General features: G+C 39.9%; 1 protein-coding gene across 1 annotated transcript in view; it reads left to right on the forward strand.

The window, feature by feature from the left end:
- LOC136867132 (trypsin-5) overlaps window positions 1–15,636 on the forward strand; it is a 130,812-nt gene extending 115,176 nt beyond the window's left edge. The window contains exon 7 of the mRNA XM_068227027.1: window positions 15,429–15,636. Within this exon, the coding sequence (XP_068083128.1) occupies window positions 15,429–15,584 (156 nt within the window). The 3' untranslated portion in view covers window positions 15,585–15,636. The remainder of the gene's footprint in view (window positions 1–15,428) is intronic.
- Window positions 15,637–17,089: the final 1,453 nt, after the last annotated feature.

Raw genomic sequence — 17,089 nt, forward strand, 5'->3', positions numbered from 1 at the left:
TTCCACAAGGGACATGTATAATGTTTTTCTTCACTATATCTGAAGAAATTTGGTCCACTTCAGGATTTGGTAACTGCAGAAATAACATCGTTTATTTTGGTCGTATGAATTTTATCTTTCAGCCAGATTAAGTTATGAGAATGCGGAAGACCAATTTTCTGCCATTCAATGGAATTCATCCAACAGCTGGTGTATCCATATATGTGGGTCTTGTCCAATACATTTATTCATTTTTGTTGTTTTACTCGAAAAATCCTGGCTAATAAGTCATGACGATCAATAGATGTCTGCCCAGGAGTTTGTTCTTCCTTTTTTTTCGGCCGTGCTGGATTACATGTAAATGTAATGAATAGGTCACGACGTCCATGTGATCTGACGTAGGTCATAGCATCTTGTGGGTACTCATGCATTTTGCTGGGACTGCCTATAAAAGTGGCAGGCAAAATCACCATTTTCCCAATATCGCTGACATTCTTCTCGCTGGCAACGGCACCTCTTAAATGAATGTATTCTTCACTTCGGAGTTTATTTTGATTAAGTCTTATGTAAGGAAGACGCTCCGTATCAGTTTTAGCGTAAATATCAAAAATAAACTGATGAAACAGCTGTCGAGCCATTAAAATGTGATTCGATGTGTTGTGGCGGATCATTGTCCTGTATGCATAAAAGTTCATCATGGAAACCTTCTTGTTAATTGTCGACTCTGTATTCGGATTATATTGCATGATGTTGAAGTGATATCCGTCCGCACCCTGCAAAATCATAATGGGATACTGGACTGCATGATAAGGGCGGTGAGTTCTGCAATGCGTTGTAGTGGGCCACATCCTTTTTGAATGACGATGTCCCTTCTGCCACAGTCACTCGATGCTATGATTATTGTCACCTCATTTATATGGAGACTGTTGAAGCGTCCCTCATGTTCCCCAACTGGTCATTTATCGGCACGGAGAACTAATTTGCACTCATCCGAAGGCATATCCTCTAAAGCTGTCTTCGATATTTTTATAAGCTGACTATGTTGTTGAAACCTTCGTTGAAGATTCAATACAATACCACGCCTCACTTCTGTTATGTTGTTACTTCGTTGATCCACTTCCAGTTCTTTGTCTCCCATGAAACAAATTTTTTAACACTTTGCGTTTCCCCTTGGAAGTGGGAGAAGTGAGCCTGCTTTGTGGTGTATTTGACGCTGCACCAAGAAAGTGGTTTCAAATCGACTTTGTTGAAGATGGCATGAGGTTCCTAATGAAGTCATCTGAAAACATGAATTGTATCTCCTGATATTTTAAAAGAAATGTGTTCTTTTCTATTTTGCTTTACGCCGCACCGACACAGATAGGTCTTATGGGACAATGGATGGGAAAAGCCTAGGAATGGGAAAGAAGGGCCGTGGCCTTAAATAAGGTTCAGCCCCAGCATTTGCCTGGTGTGAAAATGGGAAACCACGGAAAACCATCTTCAGGACTGCCGACAGTGGGATTCGAACCCACTATCTCCCGGATGCAAGCTCACAGCTGCGCGCTCCTAAGCGCACGGCCAACTCGCCCGGTTTAAGGAAATGTTTGGATTCTGAAGTATTCCCAGACATGTGAGACAGTAATGGGTCTGGTGGCGTTTCGAGTGCTGGTAGATTGAATGTCACGTTGCAGTAGCACATGCTCGGAGGTTCGCCTTTATATTTCTTCGCAAAACAGTATTTGCTTAATTGGTCCATTCCTCCAATTAACACACTGTTATGTTTGCTATATTCTTTCGTAGGATCGTAATGAAAACTCTCAAGAAATAAACAGTAATGCCATTCAGCCACACGCGATGCGGTTGTCTTCTCCCGTATTTCGTGAAGACGACGTTCATGTTGGACTTGGAATTCATTTGACCGGGATGTGCTAGCTCTCTCCCGCATTTAATGAAGACGACGTTCACGTTGGTCTTAGGATTCGTTTGATCGCCTAGCTCTCTCTCGCTTTTCGTGAAGACGACGTTCACGTTGGTCTTGAGATTCAGCCGCTCGAAATGTTGTGGCACGTTCCCGCATAGCCTGAAGCCGTTTTTGTTGTTGAACATCTGTTTCGTCAGCTCGCAGAATCTTTACTTTTTTTGCAACTGGGTTGAATTTGGCCTATTAACTTACGTTTCCTTTCAGGCATTATCTGAAATTATGAATTTCCGACTGAGGTTTTGACTTCGTTCTTCGATCTTAACACGTGCTCCTGTGTACTTGAATGAGCTACCATACGTGTTTACACACGTTGATGAATGCTTATATAGATGTAAGAGAACGATAAACATAATAATGAGAACAAATGCGGTACTAAAACCAGGCCTTGGATATCTTATGAAGAATCAATGGCAAATTCACGGCCGACTTGATGCATCGTTCTAGCTAGCTGGATTACGGCGTAGATATGGTCGGTCATGATAACTTAAACATAGTTCCATTGCGAACGTTAGATGGCAGACGCGTCACACGTTACATCATCGCTCTCGACTGCGCCACCACCTGCTCGATATACATCAAATGACTGCTTCGGATGGATATCGAGCTGGCAGTGGACTGTGCAGTCATAGTAGAGGGCGATGTTTACATATTGACGTCAGAAAAGTTGGATGGCGCAGCCACGCGGTAGAATGTTGAAGCTGCAACATAGTGACTGGTGAGATTTATTTACATGGCGAAGCATTGACGTCGTGATGGAAACAGAAAGAAAATTGTCAAATTTGAGGAGGTACTGCTCTGTATACGGTTGCAAATCGTATAAAACGGATGCGAAATCTCTTCACTACTTTCCTGTACAAAAAGTTCAGAGAGAAAGATGGGCTTCCGCGCTGTTAATTGGAAAACGCGTTACGCGATACATGACAGTTTGCAGTCTGCATTCTCGTGAAGACGACTTCTTTCCACAGCGTAGGTACCAGTACTGTTCATTGTACTCATTGATAGTTATTGTCTCTAATTTGTATTCACAAAGATTTAGCTGCATCAAAAATACTAATAAACTTGTAGCCTTCCTGTGCCGCACATAGAATGTAATCCGCTCTTTGTAAACTTCTTCATATGTGTAACAATAGACAGTAAATTAACTATCTACATGTGAGTAATATCTTTAACTGGTAGTAATTAAGCGCTGCATTAAAAATGCCTATAAAATACTTCTAACAATGAAAGAAAATATGTAGTATTTTTCCATCATAAATTAACTTTTCTTGCTATTTGTTTTACGCCACACCGACACAGACAGGTCTTATGGCGACGATGGGAAAGGAAAGGTCTAGGAATGGGAAGGAAGCGGCCGTGGCCTTAATTAAGGTACAGCCCCAGCATTTGCCTGGTGTGAAAATGGGAAACCACGGAAAACCACCTTCAGGACTGCCGACAGTGGGGTTCGAACCCACTATCTCCCGGATGCGAGCTCACAGCTTCACGATCCTAACCGCACGGCCAACTCGCCCGGTCATCTTAAATTAGAAGCCATAACCTAATTATTTGGTAGAATTGGACAAACCAAGTATTCTTCAACCCCAAACAGCTGTGACTGTAGAGGTTATAGTATTCTTAAATTATAATTTTCCAACTTTGGTCTGCATATTCTGTAGGTAGTTATAATTTTTATACTTATTATTGTCGGTTCTAAGTTCTAAATTTTGTGCTGATGGTAAAAATGGACGAACATTAAGTTTATGTGGGCTGTTCCAACACAAGCCTGTATAAAGCCTAGGATTTATTTGCTTTACAACATTTACTTAGTAGAATTATTATTTTCTTTCTTCCCCAAGATTACAGTTTACAAAACAGGTAACTCCCCCGTCACCTGGCTAAGGCTTTGGCATGGACCAAATCAACAAGAAATTACTCCATAACCTCTAATAGTGGAAAATTACAGTAGCTTAACTGTTAAGGTGAATCAGCGTGTCAACGGTAACATTTCTCTGACAAACCCGCTTTACATATACAGTTGCACTTCACATTTTCACCCCCTTGTTCAAGACAACATTAACTTTGTGCGGTTTTGAATCGATGTGGGATGATTGTAAACACAAAGCTACAACACCAGTTTCATCTTCGGTTTCAAACTTTTTACCTACACATATCAAGTAATTACGCTTGAATATTTCTTCCCCTTCCACCAATGGACGCGTGAAATCTCCGACAACTCTCAACAGTTGCGTATATGACACCAAAGACATTTTGAATACTTAATAAATCCTACAGACGCACACCCGATCACTGTCATGTTTACTTCCCGTCACTATCTCGCCGCCATATTGGAAACAGCTGACCGTAAGCTCCTCCCCCGTTTCGGACGTCAATAGTTCCATTGAAAGCGGTAGATGACAGACGAACGTACACAACTACGAATTTATACATGAGCGGCCACACTAAGAACGAACAAAGACGGGCAAATTTGATACCAAAGAAAGGCCAAGAATGTCTTCTTTACGATGAATGAAAAGTAAGTTGGACGTATTTATATGGCAACGGTAGATGGTTAGACGTGCTGAACTACATATTAATGTGAGTGGCGGGCCCGAAACGTGGTTAGGGAGGAGATCTGGAATAAGCATGATATAACTGTATGTATTTCGGTGGCGCGTTATAGATATGATGTAGACTATTCCAACTGTCATCGGGACTCTTAGCATCAAGACCACACACCGCTGACTGCGCAGTAGCGAGTGATTCGGGAAGAGCTGTCAAAGCACGTACCGCCATGTTATGGGCACTCCTCAGCACATCGAGGAGATGGTAATATGGAATTTTGCAATAACTTACATGGAACACGCGTGAAAACTGGAATCAGAAGATCCTTATATATAATTTTCAGTACCAACACAGTTCCTAGGAAAATATGTATGCTTCTTGAGAATAGTTGTTTAGCTCTTAAGAAGTCTTAACGTACACACAGCACATGTCACTACAAACCACTAGAGAAACACAATAGTTAACACATCCCTCCACATAGGGTTGCCGTCACGAAAGGCATCCGCGCGTAAGAGTCGGCTAATTCCATACAAAATTCTGACTCGACGTAATTGGGGAAAGGTATGAATGAAGAAGAATAAAAATAAGATAAATATATATGACCAGACTTCCTCTCTTTAAAAATTGACGATTAATTAAATTGCTATAGAAGGTATAACGTCTTATTCAGTGTAAATATTTAGCAATATACGTATAATTACTCCGTCACGTATAAACTACAACAGATCCATTCATAACAAACACGATTCAATAGTAAAACATGCACTTAACAGTAAACATTACCACTTGCTATTCATGCTGCCGTAGGTAAAACGCCGACAACACGGCCTTGCTCGAAGGTGTTCAATATAGCGCATAATATCAGCGGGGTCTGTGAGTCGAAATAAGCAATAGTGAAGTATTAGGCCCTATTCAGTGTAGGGATCCCGAAAACTGTGGATTCAAAAGTAATGTAGGTAATGTTCTCTCTTCTTCCTTCCAACCACCCTATGCGGCATCTCAGCGAGCTCAAAATGTATGGATTAGAATTGCTACATGCAAACCCCTCCCTTAGGCGTGCTAGGGGTGTCTTACCCGACAGTATTTTTGTCGAGATAGTAATTCGGATACGTACTAAATTTGATTGAGAGCTGTTCTGGCAGCTATACATCCAAAATCTCCGTCATTTTTTATATTTATTTTTTACCCATTCTCTCCCTCATGCTTATGGTCGATGAACTTGGACTTAAACTACACCCTGTGTATCACTATACATGTCGGTGACCGTAAAAAGTATGTACTCGACATTAATATTGGTAATTTTATATTCATTTTCAATTTCACACCTCTCCTAGGGTATGTCGGCAATTTTCGACATTTCCACTTTCACCCCTTATCACCACCACATCATGTCACTGGGGGAATATCTTGGACTTAAACAACATGTGGAGTGTCACTATTCATCTCAATGATCCGAAAAAGTATGGTTTGTAGGCTACATTCATATCGGAAACTATTATTTTTATGGTTCACCCCTTTCCAGCCTTCCCCTAGGAGTGTTAGGAATCCCGTACTATCTGCAGAATATACTATGGGGCTAGTTTATTTGTGCAGCAAGTTATATTGAGAGCTATGCTAAAACATACACACAACCATCCATAATCTCGGTCATTTTCGATTATGTTTACATTTCACCCCTATCCCACGGGTCTATGGGTCCCTTACCCCCTCCCCAGTACATTTTTCGAATATTAAGTCATACTTTTATCAATTTTGATTGATAGCTACATTGGAACACCATACATTCATAATCTGTGTCATTTAGGGCATTGTACTTTTCCACCATTTCTCTCATCTATGCCAAAGGGGTCTGAACTTAGACTTTAAAAATCCGGAGTGTCACTTTTCATCTCAGCAACCCCCAAAACTTTGGATCTACACTATTTTCGATTATTCTTATATCTCTCCCCCCTCGCTACTACACCACAGAGGGATGAATATGGAATTTAACAAATTTTGGAGTGTTACTATTTACCTCAGCAGCCACGGAAACTGCGGATTCGACATTATTTTCGATTTTTAACACCCCCTCGCCCACCATACCCAAGAGATAAAAATTCGTCGTGTCACTTTTCACCTCAGCGACACTGAAAAGTATACAATGGACACTATTTTCCATTATATATATCACTCCCCCCTCGCGCTCCCACTCCGAAGGCGTCTGAACTTTAACTTTGAAAAATCCGCAGTGCCACTTTTCATTCCAGCGACACGGAAAAGTATGGATTGGACACTATTTTCGATTTTTTTTTAAAATATCATTCCCCCCTCGTCCCCCACCAAAAGGCGCCTGAACTCTGACTTTAAAAAATTCCAGAGTGTAACTTTTCATCTCAGCGACACCGAAAAGTATGGATTGGAAACTATTTTCGATTAATTTTATAAATATCATTCCCCTCCTCGTCCCCCACCAAAAGGCGACTGAACTTGGGACTTTTAAAAAATCCGGAGTGTCACTATTCATCTCAGCGACCCCGAAATGCATTCGGCACTATTTTCAATTATTTTGATATATCATTCCCCCTCGCCCCCCACCTTGAAGGGGGCTAAACTTGGACTTTGAAAAATTCCGAAGTGTCACTATTCATCTCAGCGACCCCGAAAAGTATGCATTCGACACTATTTTCGAATATTTGAAATGGGACACCCTCGCCCTCCCCCGCCCCTAAGGGTATTTCGGGTGTCTTACCCCCACTCAATCAATCAATCAATCAACAATCAATACTGATCTGCATTTAGGGCAGTCGCCCAGGTGGCAGATCCCCTATCTGTTGCTTTCCTAGCCTTTTCCGAAATGATTTCAAAGAAAATGGAAATTTATTTAACATCTCCCTTGGTAAGGTATTCCAATCCCTAACTCCCCTTCCTATAAATGAATATTTGCCCCAGTTTGTCCTCTTGAATTCCAACTTTATCTTCATACTGTGATCTTTCCTACTTTTATAGACGCCATTCAAACCTATTCGTCTACTAATATCATTCCACGCCATCTCTCCGCTGACAGCTTGGAACATACCACTTAGTCGAGCAGCTCTTCTTCTTTCTCTCATTTCTACCCAACCCAAACATTGCAACATTTTTGTAACGCTACTCTTTTGTTAGAAATCACCCAGAACAAATCGAGCTGCTTTTCTTTGGATTTTTTCCAGTTCTTGAATCAGGTAATCCTGGTGAGGGTCCCATACACTGGAACCATACTCTAGTTGGGGTCTTACCAGAGACTTATATGCACTCTCCTTTACATCCTTACTACAAAGGTGGTATCATTGTAAAAACGTTTCAAGCTCTCGAAGTTAGACACATCTAGCGGCTGGCAGCGGTGAGCGGGGAAAGCAACACATCTCTATTCATAAAGCTGATGCAGTTTATCTCCTGACACTAAGTCGTAAACGCACCAAGTTTTCTTGAAATCGCCGTAATGGTTTAGGAGGAGACGTAATACTTACACACATACATACAGTGACATTTATAAATATAAGTTAATTTAGGGATTTCTCGACACGCTAAGCAAAAACCTGTAATTTTGATCATGCTTTATTTGTAAAATATGTCAATTATTTCCCTGGTGATTTTGTATACAGTTTATGTTTTCTATTAGGTTATTCATGTCAAAAAATAACATTTCGTAACATGTTAAATTATCAAATAAATAAATAAAAGATGCAATAATGTCCAGTTTTCCCTCACTTAGGGAGAACCTGACACTAGGTAAGTCCTCCGAATAGTTACACAACTATTGTACACAGTGGGTACATATAAACTGTTCATCGTTTCCGTTTTCCACACACATCTCGTGGAACAATTTCCTGCATTCCCATCTACATTGGAGCCATGCCTTATTAGGGTTGTCGTCATATACTGCGCAGTAATTCTCAGAACAATGAAGACTGCTTGAGAAAGTAGCTTTCCCGTTGCACACGCCGAGTTCTCGTTGTTGTCCTTCGATTTGAAGGATTCTTTTCATTTTCGCGTTTCCTATTCTTTAAATTCCCCCGATTATCCTGTGAAGTCACCGTGCCGGATTCTTGCGCTCTTCTTCCCCTTCCTTTATCAGATGGGAGTCTTAATATGGGAACAGGAGACAATTCTTGGACTGGGCAACTGAGAGGTGTTAATGCAGGTGAAGCTTCATGTTCCTGTGATAATGTAGGAGGACTATTGGTATTATCTTCTACGGTAATACTTTCTCCAACATGCACATGAGTTGAACCGTTTTCGTCTAGCACAAGGTCATATTAAAAATGTCGTCTTGGATGGAGGATATCGGGATTGTACGGATAAATGCCACATTTCCGAAATCCGCCGGTAAAATTTTCCTGCGTTGCGATTTGTCCCATGCCAGCTTTAGAAGATCTCCAAAATTGTCCTTAGTGATCCCTTTTCCCGGATGTGCGCGAACACAGTTCCTGGTGGTCTCATTGTAAAAACGTTTGAAGCTCTCGAAGTTAGACACATCTAGCGGCTGGCAGCGGTGAGCGGGGAAAGCAACACATCTCTATTCATAAAGCTGATGCATTATCAAGCACATCCGGATCTTTGCAATGCGTTGAGTGTCCGTCGATTATCAACCGAATTCTGACCCGAGGTTTGTAACGGTTTAAGTTATCAAGGAATAATGAAAATATCTCAGTGGTCGTATTTTCTGATTCGGACATTTTAACAACTGATCCACTGGGCATTCATTTTGAGTGTCTCCTTGCCTTACCCCTTTCGTTATAACAAAGGGTGATATACCATATCCAATAGCATTTCCACACACCATTACTGTTACCGCGGATTCCTTTTCTGCCGTGGTGATGTGAAACACGTTTTTCTTTCATTTTTCACTAATAATCTTCCCTGCCTTAAATACGACTGAACACCAGTTTCATTGGCATTGAAAATAGTACCAGGCTCTTAAAAAACCCAATCATATACAACCATGCCTTTTGTTTTCTAGATATGCTTCTTAACACCATTCCTTTGAGTGAACCTAAAAGCCAGTTCTCGTAAGTCGGTCACTGTTCGTCCAAACTCTTTAGAATCGAGATGAAAAAGATGGTTGACTAACAGGTCCTCAATAGCTTTGTCAATTGTTGCTCCGTTTTCCAGTTTTCTATCGGTAGATATACCAGATAGTATTCTGGATCTGAGTGTATTCCTTGGAACACTGAAATACTTCACAGCTCTTGCCAAAGGAGTTCCATTTTCTTTCACTTCCTTAATATCAGTAGCCATATTTTCTGCATTGCATTGTCCAAGCAGACCTTTCTACACATATTTCCGTGGCATCCTCCACCTATACCCATTTGGATGCAAAACTATTAATGCGAACTTCTACTTTATCATCAGTCTCCAACCTTCGTAATTTGCGTTTAACTTAACAAAACAATACAAACATTTTAATAAAAATATCGCATTACTAAAATATTATAAATATCCTAATACTCTATATTGTCATCATTTATTACTTCTACTAAACTGTAGTATTAACGCACCCTTAAACCCTGTCCTCAAAAATGTATCCCGGTTCAGAGATTTAGGGAGATCTCCCAGCTTGTCGTGTCTAGATCTCCCCGAGGTTCATTGGCAGGCAAGAGGTCGCAACACTTACCAAGCAGAAGGTTTGGCGATTTGGAAATGACATGACCGCTTCTCCGAAACTTGCTGTGTGCGCCTAACCTCAAACATTATCTTATCACATATCTACCTATGTCGTTACACAACCTACTCATCATATTATAGCAAGTTACTTTTAAATCATATATCACTTACTTACTCACTTTCAACTATTCATATGCCTTGTATTTATAGTGATAATCTTCAGCTAATAGATGACCATGAGCACAAAACCATACGGCTCTAGTAAATGTAGTTGCAAGTTTGACATGTGCAGTACTGTTGTTACCAGTAGCGCTAAGCTTAAAAGTATCGAGTTCTCCCTCATGTCGGGATCTCCCTAAGTTACTTTATATAGATTGTGATCTTTCTTTCTCTCAAAAACATCACTTATTCGTCTACTAATGTCATCCCACGCCATCCCTCCACTGACAGCTCGGAACATACCACTTAGTCCAGCCACTCGTCTCCTTTCGCCCAAGTCTTCCGAGCTCAAACTTGGCAACATTTGTGTAACGCCACTCTTCTGTTGGAAATCACTCAGAACAAATCAAGCTGCTTTCCTCTGCATTTTTCCCAGTTCTTAAATTAATTAATCCTCGTGAGGGTCCCATACACTGGAACCATACTCTAGTTTGGGTCTTACCAGAGACTTAAATGCCCTCTCTTTTACATCCTTACTACAACCCCTAAATATCCACATATCCATGTGCAGATATCTGCACCCTTTATGTACAATGCCATTTATGTGATTACCCCAATGAAGATCTTCCTTATATTAACACCTAGGTACTTCCAATGCTCGCCATAAGAAACTTTCACCCCATAAACACAGTAATTAAAATTGAGAGGAATTTTCCTATTTATGAAACTCACAACCTGACTTTTAATCCCATTTGTCATTTTACAATTGCCTACCGTCCATCTCACAACATTATCGAGGTCATTTTGCAGTTGCTCACAATCTCCTCTATACAGAATAACATCATTTGCCAAAACCGTTACCTGTGATTCCACTTCTCTACTCAGTCATATAATTTATATATAAGAAAATATAAACGTGCAATAATACTGCCCTCAGGAATTCCCCTCTTAATTATTACAGGGTCACATGAAGCTCCACCTACTAATTTTCTGAGTTCTATTTTCTATAAATATATCCACCTCTTCAGTCACTCTTTTGTCTAGTCCAGTTGCACTCATTTTTGCCTTGATTCTCCTATGATCCGCCCTATCAAATGCCTTACCAGACAGGTGAATCGTAATACAGGTGAATCCAGGATACCTGCTATATCTTGCTGGAATCCTACAAGTTGAGCTTCAGTGGAATAACCTCTCCTAAAGCCGAACTACCTTCTATCGAACCATTTATTAATTTCGCAAACATGTCTAATATAATCAGAAAGAATGCTTTTTTTTTTGCTATTTGCTTTACGTCGCACCGACACAGACATGTCTTACGGCGAGAAAGAATGCTTTCCTAAAGCTTACATGGAATGCATGTCAAACTGACTGGCCTGCAATTTTCAGCTTTGTGTCTACCACCCTTTCATTTATACACAGGGGCTACTGTAAACTCTAACCATTCATTTGGTGTAGCTCCTTCATGCAAATAATAATCCAGTAAGTAGATACTCCAGGTAAGGTACTATATCCCAACCCATTGTTTTAGAATCACCAGAAATCTCATCAATTCCTGCTGCTTTTCTAGTTTTCAACTTTTGTATCTAACTGTAAACGTCGTTGTTAACATTGGTAAATTTTAATATTTAATATTAGTCACCTCTCCTATTTGGACATTATCCTTGATACCAACGACCTTTACATACTGCCCACTACATACTTCTGCCTTTTGGGTATCCTCACATACACAGTCCCCTTGTTCATTAACGATTTCTGGGATGTCCTTCTTGGAACCTGTTTCTGCCTTAAAGTACCTATATATACCCTTCAATTTTGCACTAAAATTTGTATGATTGCCAATTATGCTTGCCACCATGTTATCCTTAGCTGATTTCTTTGTTAGATTCAATTTTCTAGTAAGTTCCTTCAATTTCTCTTTACTTCCACTGCCATTTATAAATCTATTTATTTCCAACCTGCACCTCTTTGTTAGTCTCTTTTATAATATAGTGGGTCTTTACCATTCCTTACAACCTTTAGAGGTACAAACCTGTTTTGAACTCCCTCAGCAATTGCTTTAAACCCTTCCCATAGTCTTTTTATACTTTTATTTACCGTCTTCCACCGAATACAGTTACTTTTTAAATTCTCCCTCATGCCTGTTTCATCAGCCATATGGTACTGCCTAATAGTCCTACTTTTAAGAACATACCACCTCTTTTTATAACTACGACAAAAGCAGATTCGTGATCGCTAATTCCATCTATTACTGCGGTTTCTCTATATAGCTCATCTGGTTTTAACAGCACCACATCCAGGATATTCTTCCCTTCTTTGGCTCTATAACTCTCTCGAGACTGAAAGACAACCAGCAACAACATGCCAGCGATGACAATGGGGTAGTTAGTGGAGACTATATGCAGTGCCGCATTCACTTGTTCACGCGCGATCGCTGAATGTAATGTCACTCGGGTTGCTTGTGTAAGAGCTGCGCGTCCGTTTCCTCTTCCGATTGGTATACGTTAAGTTAACTGTGTGTTGAGATCGAAAAGTGCACATTTAAAGTAAACAGCAAGAGTACATTTCGGGATGAATCAATGGAGCGAAGTCATTTGTAATAATAGGCCCTACTAATAATAGTAATAATGTTAATACTGAAAAGAACATCTACAGCCTATTTCCAGTCATTCGACCGCGTCCGGAATGCTATGAATGAAGACTCCATCTAGGGGCGAGGATATGAATTGTCGCGGCTGCCGAAGCCTGTCAGACTCCTCTGGCTCGTTGATTAATGACTGACGGATGAAATGAAATGATTTCGGCGAGTGTTGCTGGTATGAAAGATTACTGGAAAAATCGGAGTCCGGAGAAAAACCTGCCCTACCTCCACTTTGTCCAGCACAAATCTCATATGGATTGATGGGGATTTCAACCACAGAAACCGGCGATGAGAGGCGTGCGCACTGCCACCTGAACCACGGATGCTCAGTAATAATAATAATAATAATAATAATAATAATAATAATAATAATAATAATAATAATAATAATTGACAACTCGTCAAGAATGTTCTGCCCAGGAAACACCTCTCAACTATGGATCTCAAGTATGGATTTTCCGCACGTTAAAATGGGAAAACACGGAAAGCCGTCTTTAGGGCTGCCGAAATTGGAGTTCAAACCCACTGCCTCCCGAATGCAAGCTCATAGCTGCCCGCCCTTGACCTTAGTACCAATTTGCTATGCTGGGCGAGTAGCTCGAACGATAGAGCGCTGGCCTCCTGACCCCAACTTAGCAAGTTCGAACACGACTTATTTCGGTGGTATTTGAGGGTGCTCAAATACGTTAGTTTCGTGTCTGGAGATTTACTAGCATTTACCGTAGCAAAAACCGTAAAAAGTAGTACGCTGAACGTAAAACCATATTTTATCATCATTATTAGTAATAGTATCATTATTATTACGAAAGCTCAAATTATACGGATCAATTACAGTCTTCGTTTTACCTATCTCACTTACTGTCCAATAATAACCCTTCTATTACGAATACCTCGCGACACTTTTAAAGTAGCTCTTTACTCTTCCTGCATTTTCACATGGATGCAACTAAGGTCTTTGAAATTTGTGTCATTAATAACAACTTCACTGAATCTACAGATAGAATTTTTTCTGTGTCCACCTCCCTTTCAGTGCCAGAGACCATTATGAAAATAGCATAGACAACCCGCATAGTCTATTGTCAGAATTTCTACGTAGACTGACACAATAACACTGAAATGGTGCGTCCACTGTTCATTAACTCATGAACAATTTCCTTTAATGTTTGTCAGATTGGATCACGGAGTAATGCAATTGACGTCTTATAAATCACACACAACTGCACAACACTTGACTCGCATGTATATGACGGTACGGATATTCGACATAGACATGTACGTAAACGAGTGCAAATTAGCACTTGGCGGCAACATGAGAAGGCAAAAGTGTGGATACCTCCTTAAGGATTACGTGTACTTCTCACAGAGCACCCTAGACCGGCTCTCGAGTACAGCAGGTGGTCTGGTACACCCTCCCTACTTGCCAAGCGTTTAGGGGAAGAGCACAGCGACATGCGTTGGCGAGTGATGGCAAACAGGTTCAACAACCCCTATAATCTGCTCTTCTACTTTAACACATAACTCCACTACACGAGAACAGTATGACATAACCGCCGTTTCTTACAAGGGGCATTCAAAAAATATCAGTTTCTGAAATATTTGGCTCATTAACAGGGAAACTAAGGGGCAAGGTAAAACATACTTAGCATATGTTCTGAACTGTATTTTTCTTTACCGACTAGCAAAATATTTCCACATATGCCCATTACACCCTGATTTACATTACTCTCATTAACTGTATGAAGGAAGTCAGGAAGTATTGGATACCTTCTGAAGGATTATGAGTACTTACCACAGAGCATCCTAGACCCTAGTTGTTAAAACACAAAGAAAGAAATGTACAGATGAAACATATATACATATAACCAAATGGATCACACACACACATAAAATTAATCAAATTTCAATACGTGTTATCTACTTTATCCTTACGATAAGACAAGAGCACATTTAACAGTCGACCATCTACTAGTGCGTCCAACAATGGGCAAACATGATGATAAGATCATAGGATCAATTACGAGTGTGTTGCGGAAAAGAAGGTTGAGATTCTTGGGACACCTGATGAGGATGGACGACAACAGGTTGACCAAGATGATATGGAACGCCTCATGCTTAACTGAAAATGACTGGATGAAGAAAGTCAAGGAGGATTGGAAGACAATCAATATAATTGGAAGAAATCCACGGACGGCAGTACATTATAGATCCAGCCACGGGACACTGCTAGAAGGTCACAAATGGACTGACACTATAAACAATATTCAGATCATGGAAACAGGGAGAAACGGATGAGCGAGACAATGAAGATGTATCGGGAAGAACGAAGAAGCACTGAACAAGTTAACTCGTAATGCTAGGGGATAGTAACGAACCAGATAAATAAAGGTCTATTTACTTAACTATTTCTACTCATTGCTGATATTCTTGCTATTATTCTGTGTGATAATCGCCAATACACCAAACATTTGTGAGTGTTGCATAGTAAAATATGCTGTGGATAAAATGTAATTATTTGTACTTTTTCAGTATGACGAAGGAGCACTAATGGTTGTCAATGGTAAATTGGCAGCACTAGCAACCATCAGCACAGAAATAACGACCTGCCCTTCAGCTGCTACGTATCAGCTATTTGTGAAAATCTCTGCATTTAGAGCTTGGATCCACGATGTTACAAATCTGTAAAATGGTTGTGAAATCATTGATATAAATAAAAGCATTATACGATTTTACTTTACCTGATGCTGAAATGAAACTTGTCCAGATTTGTTTTGGATACCTTTCTAGTAACCAAATCCTTGAACGCATACATCCATACAGAAACTAGCAAATCGACCAAAAACCAGAGTATCTGAACACATCAAAGTCAAATTCTTCTCTTAACCTCATTCCACCTGCTTTTGACAGTTGCGAGGCGGGGATTTTGAAAAAGAAAGCAAGGCTGACTTCACACCTATCATTTTGATGCGGCTTGACCTCATTCTACTTGCGTTTGAGAGGCGTGAAGCGTGGATTTTGAAGAAAGTGAACGATCCTCACCTCACACCTGTTATCTTAACGGGACATAACCTAATTCCACATGCTTTTGACAGGCGTGAGACGGGGATTTTGAAAAAGAGAGTAAGGCTAACCTCACTCCACGTGCTTTTGACAGGTGTGTTGTTTGAAAAAAACCAAGGCTAACCTTACAGACGAAGTGTCTACCTACACTCTACGTGCTCAGACCACGTGCTCTTGTCTAACACAGTTCTCATACCTGGTATTCTTACGTTATTGTTATGTCATTAAACTTGTGAGCATGTAGTAGAGATGCCCTCTTGTCCTTTTTCACCTCCGGTTAAGACGTGTGCATTGATTTTATGCAATTTTCTTACTTACATTTTTCTATTTATCTCTTTTTAACGAACAAAAGAGAGAAGGGAGCGCAGGATGAATGTAGAGGGTTCGATAAGGAGGAGGTGATGGATTTTATATTTTTGGTTTATTTTGTAACATAATCCTAATCTAGTTTTTATATAAAATAATTAGAAAGAAAATGGAAGAGGAATAGAAGTGTGATTGGTGTACAGTTGTACTTCCTCTTAAAACAATAATCACTACCACAATCCAGATAAAAACAAAAAGATTTTATGCTTTTAGTCACTACTTAGCAGGGGATACCATGAAAAAATCTTTGTCCTGGTTATAAACGGAGAATGAACGACAGGTAAGGGATATTATGCACTACCACTATTAATGTAAATAGAGGATCGATATACAGTTGTACTTCCTCTTAAAACAATAATCACTACTACTATTAATGTTAATAGAGGGTGGATGTGCAGTTGTACTTCCTCTTAAAACAATAATCACTACTACTATTAATGTTAATAGAGGATGGATGTACAATTGTGCTTCCTCTTAAAACAATAATCAATACCACTACTATTTACGTTAAGAGTGGATTAGCGCACACAAGCCATAAGCAAAGAAATACGATTATTATTTTGTAACATTATTTTCACTACTACTGAACACGCATCACATCACTTACTTTAACACGTAATTGAATGTTATATTGTAAGAATAAAGAAACGCAGAATTAACATCATTCAGAGGATACTATTAAAAAAAAAATAATCACTACTAATTTTAATGTTAATAAGAGTTTGGATGTACAGTTGTACTTCCTCTTAAAACAATAATTACTA

The sequence above is a fragment of the Anabrus simplex genome, chromosome 3, assembly GCF_040414725.1.
Source record: "Anabrus simplex isolate iqAnaSimp1 chromosome 3, ASM4041472v1, whole genome shotgun sequence".
Taxonomy (NCBI): Eukaryota; Metazoa; Arthropoda; class Insecta; order Orthoptera; family Tettigoniidae; genus Anabrus; species Anabrus simplex.